This window comes from Otolemur garnettii, unplaced genomic scaffold (assembly GCF_000181295.1).
Source record: "Otolemur garnettii isolate 467f Iridium unplaced genomic scaffold, OtoGar3 scaffold00092, whole genome shotgun sequence".
NCBI lineage: Eukaryota > Metazoa > Chordata > Mammalia > Primates > Galagidae > Otolemur > Otolemur garnettii.
The window spans coordinates 295989-299780 of record NW_003852487.1 but is presented as its reverse complement, the minus strand read 5'-3'; the positions used below and the strand labels follow the sequence as shown (position 1 = coordinate 299780).

The 3792-nt window shown below is 47.8% G+C and overlaps 1 protein-coding gene across 2 annotated transcripts in view; it reads right to left on the bottom strand.

Annotated features, from left to right (window-relative positions):
• Positions 1 to 2539: 2539 nt before the first annotated feature.
• CUNH7orf26 (chromosome unknown C7orf26 homolog) overlaps positions 2540 to 3792 on the bottom strand; it is a 15106-nt gene continuing 13853 nt past the window's right edge. For both annotated transcript variants that reach the window (XM_003795429.3, XM_012808724.2), the window contains exon 6: positions 2540 to 3333. In XM_003795429.3, coding sequence (XP_003795477.1) covers positions 3132 to 3333 — 202 coding nt within the window. In that variant the 3' untranslated portion in view covers positions 2540 to 3131. The remainder of the gene's footprint in view (positions 3334 to 3792) is intronic.

Sequence of the window (3792 nt, the reverse complement as noted above, 5' to 3'; positions counted from 1 at the left end):
CTTTTGCTCAGGTTGACCTTGAATTTCTGAGCTCAAGCAATCCATCTGCTTCAGCCTCCCAGAGTACTTGGATTACAGGCATGAGCCACCATGCCAAGCCTGAATTGTACCTTTTAAATGGCATGTGAATTATATTTCAAAAAAACTGCTACTTAAAAAGCAATACTGTAGCAAACACCCTTGAATATCCCTTTTTGTTTCTGGAATTGCTGGGTCACGGAGGCCATTCTATTTTTTTATTTTTCCAGAGTGGTCAAAACAACATACTCCAGCTCAGTGTGACTCTTGCTTCTCTACACTTTTAGCTAACGTTCTGTTTTGCATTCTGATGGGTAAGTGAAAACACAACATCTTGCCATAATCTGCATTTTCCTAGTGACCACTTAGGTAATCTATTAATACTTAGTGGTAATCTGTTAATATCTTCTCTCCTATTTCCTGTTCGTGTCATTCATTCTTTCTTTTTTTTTCCAGTTTTGCCTTCCTCCCAGGGCTGGCTTTGAATCTGCCATCTCCGGCCTATGGGGCCGGCGCCCTACTCTTTGAGCCACAGGCACCACCCTCATTCACTCATTTTTTTATTAGAATATCTTTTCATTAATTTGTAGTTCTTTATACATTCTGTATAGATATGCTTTAGGATATTGCAAATATTTTGTCATACATCAAAAAAAATTTTTTTGAGACAGAGTCTCACTTTGTCACCCTTGGTAGAGTACTGCGGCATCATAGCTCACAGCAACCTCAAACTCTTGGGCTTAAGTGATCCTTTTTTTTTTTTGCAGTTTTTTGGCCAGGGCCAGGTTTGAACCCACCACCTCCGGTATATGGGGCTCTACTCCTTTGAACCACAGGCGCCGCCCTTAAGTGATCCTCTTGCCTCAGCCTCCCCACCAGCTAGGACTACAGGTGCCCTCCACAATGCCCAGCTACTTTTTTTTCCCTAAGAGATCAGGGCTTGCTCTTGCTCAGGCTGGTCTTGAACCCCTGAGCTCAAGCAATCCACCTTCCTCAGCCTCCCAAAGTGCTAGGATTACAGGCGTGAGCCACCATGCCCCATCTTGTCATACATCAATTTTTAATGTTATGTTAAACATTTTGCAAGTGCCTGGCACATAATAACTACTAAGTAGGAAGCATTCTTTACATTATTAATGAGGAAGGGAAGAATTGGTGTGTGAACAGTCTCCCTACATCTACATTTTTAATAGGTTGATTTAATTACACACTGCTAACTATACCACCAAACTCATAGCTTCAGTGGCTTTATTTCCTATGACATTTTTTCCCATTATTTTGGCAAAAACTACCTTGGGTCTGAGAAGAGCTGAGACCTCTCTAACCCTTGGAAACATCTGGTGCAGGCCACCTTGTGAAATGGAGAGACCCATTGTTCAGATCTTCTACAAAGCAACATGAGAGCTACTTTGGGATCCTTCCCTAGAACACTTAATACAAGAATGAAACAACAAGAACCAGCCCAGCAGGACAGCACCTGTGGCTCAAAGGAGTAGGCCCCATATGCTGGAGGTTCAAACCCAGCCCTAGCCAAAAACTGCAAAAAAAAGAACGAGCCCAGCACCAAACTCTTTAGTTTTAGAGACGGAAGCAGACATTTACATCAGTTCCTGATCTGACATCAGTTGACTTACACATTGAATAGGATACGTGTTCAGAATTGTTTGTTTTTGCAGTTTTGGCCAGGGCCAGGCTTGAACCCACCACCACCCAGTATATGGGGCCAGTGCCCTACTCCTTGAGCCACAGGCACCACCCCATGTTCAGAGATAATGAAATCAAACCCAAAAGAAAAGTTTCTTTATAGTCCATGGCTCTTGAAACAATTTGAGAGCTCTTGAAAACAGATTTCTGATAGGCTTCACCTTGCAAGCTAGTTCCTGCCTGTGGTCATGGGAACCTGGTTGAGATTTCAGGGGCCCAGGAAATACTGCAGGTTCTTGTTCTAAGAGATATTGTCCTTGTCCACAAAGAATGACCCTTATACAACAACTGCATCAGCATCAGCACACATTCCTGCTCTTGAGAAACACCTTGCATATGCACATGTGCACAGAATCTGAGAGGCATCTGGTTTGGTGTAGTCCTCCAAGTCATGGCCTTCAGCCAGGAATACAAAAAAGGATAAATGAACCATAGGTTAAATTTCATTCCTACCACTTAGTCTCAGTCCCTGAGTGCTCACTTTGAGGGAAGGGGGGGCACAGTAACACAGTTACTGATCTTTCCTTCCTACTAAAACACTGAACAGACACCTTCTAATTATGTGCTAGAGAAAACATTCCCAGGGCTATATTTGTACTTGAGGGAAGAAAAGTGAGCCTGAAGCAAACAAATCAAGAGTGCTCTATTGCCAACTGGCCTCACTGCCTGGCTGTGGTGGACACTATGTCTAAGGTGTTTCTGTCAAAAGTGGCTAAAAACCTGTGCTCAATCTTCTTACCATCATCATAGCAGATTGGGGAGAAAACTCCGACAGTTCACATTTATAATGTTAAAATACATTCTACAAAATCCATAAAACTGTTTAGAAAAATTTTATTTGAACATAGGAAAATTTAGAGACCCCCAATAAAACAGAGAAGTTCCTCCCCGAGGTGACAGGAAATCCTGCGAGGCTTCCCTGAGCGGTGCTGAGCGCCGCACACAACGTCGCATCAGACACTTCAGCTCTGAGCTCCAGCACTGCAGAAAGAGCCCACATTTCTGGGGGGACGCGGCGCCTTCACGAGAGGCCAGACAAGTGGACCCGCAACGTGGCTCCTCCAGTAGCATTCCTCACGGCACAGGCTCAGACTGTGTCTGAAATGACACGCAAGAGAACAAAGGCTCACAGGATTGGCTTATTTTAAAAACACCCGCAGCACACTCCTTAGAGGGCTGTGCGTTCTTCCTTTCATCCATCCAATCTGGATTTTTAAGAATGTGACCAGGTAGGAGGCACCTGGACTGCGACGACTCAGAACTGCCGCACCAAGATGGTTGCGCTGGCGAGGAGGGGCGACCCAGCTGCTTCCCCAAGGTCCTCTTCTGTGGTGCCAGTCACCCCTCTCGGAAGGCTGCCTCCAGCCCAGGCGAAGGCACACTGCCGCTTGGCTATGCACGGGACGGGCCTAGCGGATGGGCCTGAAGGGGAATGTCACCCCCGAGATGAAGGTGTGCCCGGGGTGCGTGGGCAGCGCAGGGTGGGCGGCAGGGTGGGCCGGCACAGCCCCGTAGCCCAGTGGGGGCGTGTGGATGTGAGGGTAGAACCCAGGGGGGAGTGATGCATGTGGCGACTGCTGCACTGGACCCGATATCACCAGCTGGAGCAAGCTGCGAACACAAGGAGAAGGGTTAGTGCCGCCCAGTCTGCAAACACCCAACGACAACTTTCCCCACAGGCGCGTGCATGCACGCACACGCGCGCGCGCGCACACACACACACACACACACACACACACACAGGTGCTGGCTCTGCCCCTCCCTGCACCTGGCCTAGACTCAGGGGCACACGCACACACCCACAGGCCAGGAGAGGCACCAGTCACACCAGTTTCCAAGTGGAAGCTGAGCACCAGGAGGTGACGCTGGAGGATTTACACCAGGACTCAGGAAGCCAGAGAGGAAGGACCTGGGAGGAAGGCAACAGTGCACAGACAGCAACCTGCACTCAGGGCTGTGGTCCATACACAGGCTCCATTTGCAGTTCTCTACACTCTGGGCCTGGGGCACTGAGCATACCACTGCACACACGACAACAGGTCAGTCCTGTCACTTTTTTTTTTTTTTTTT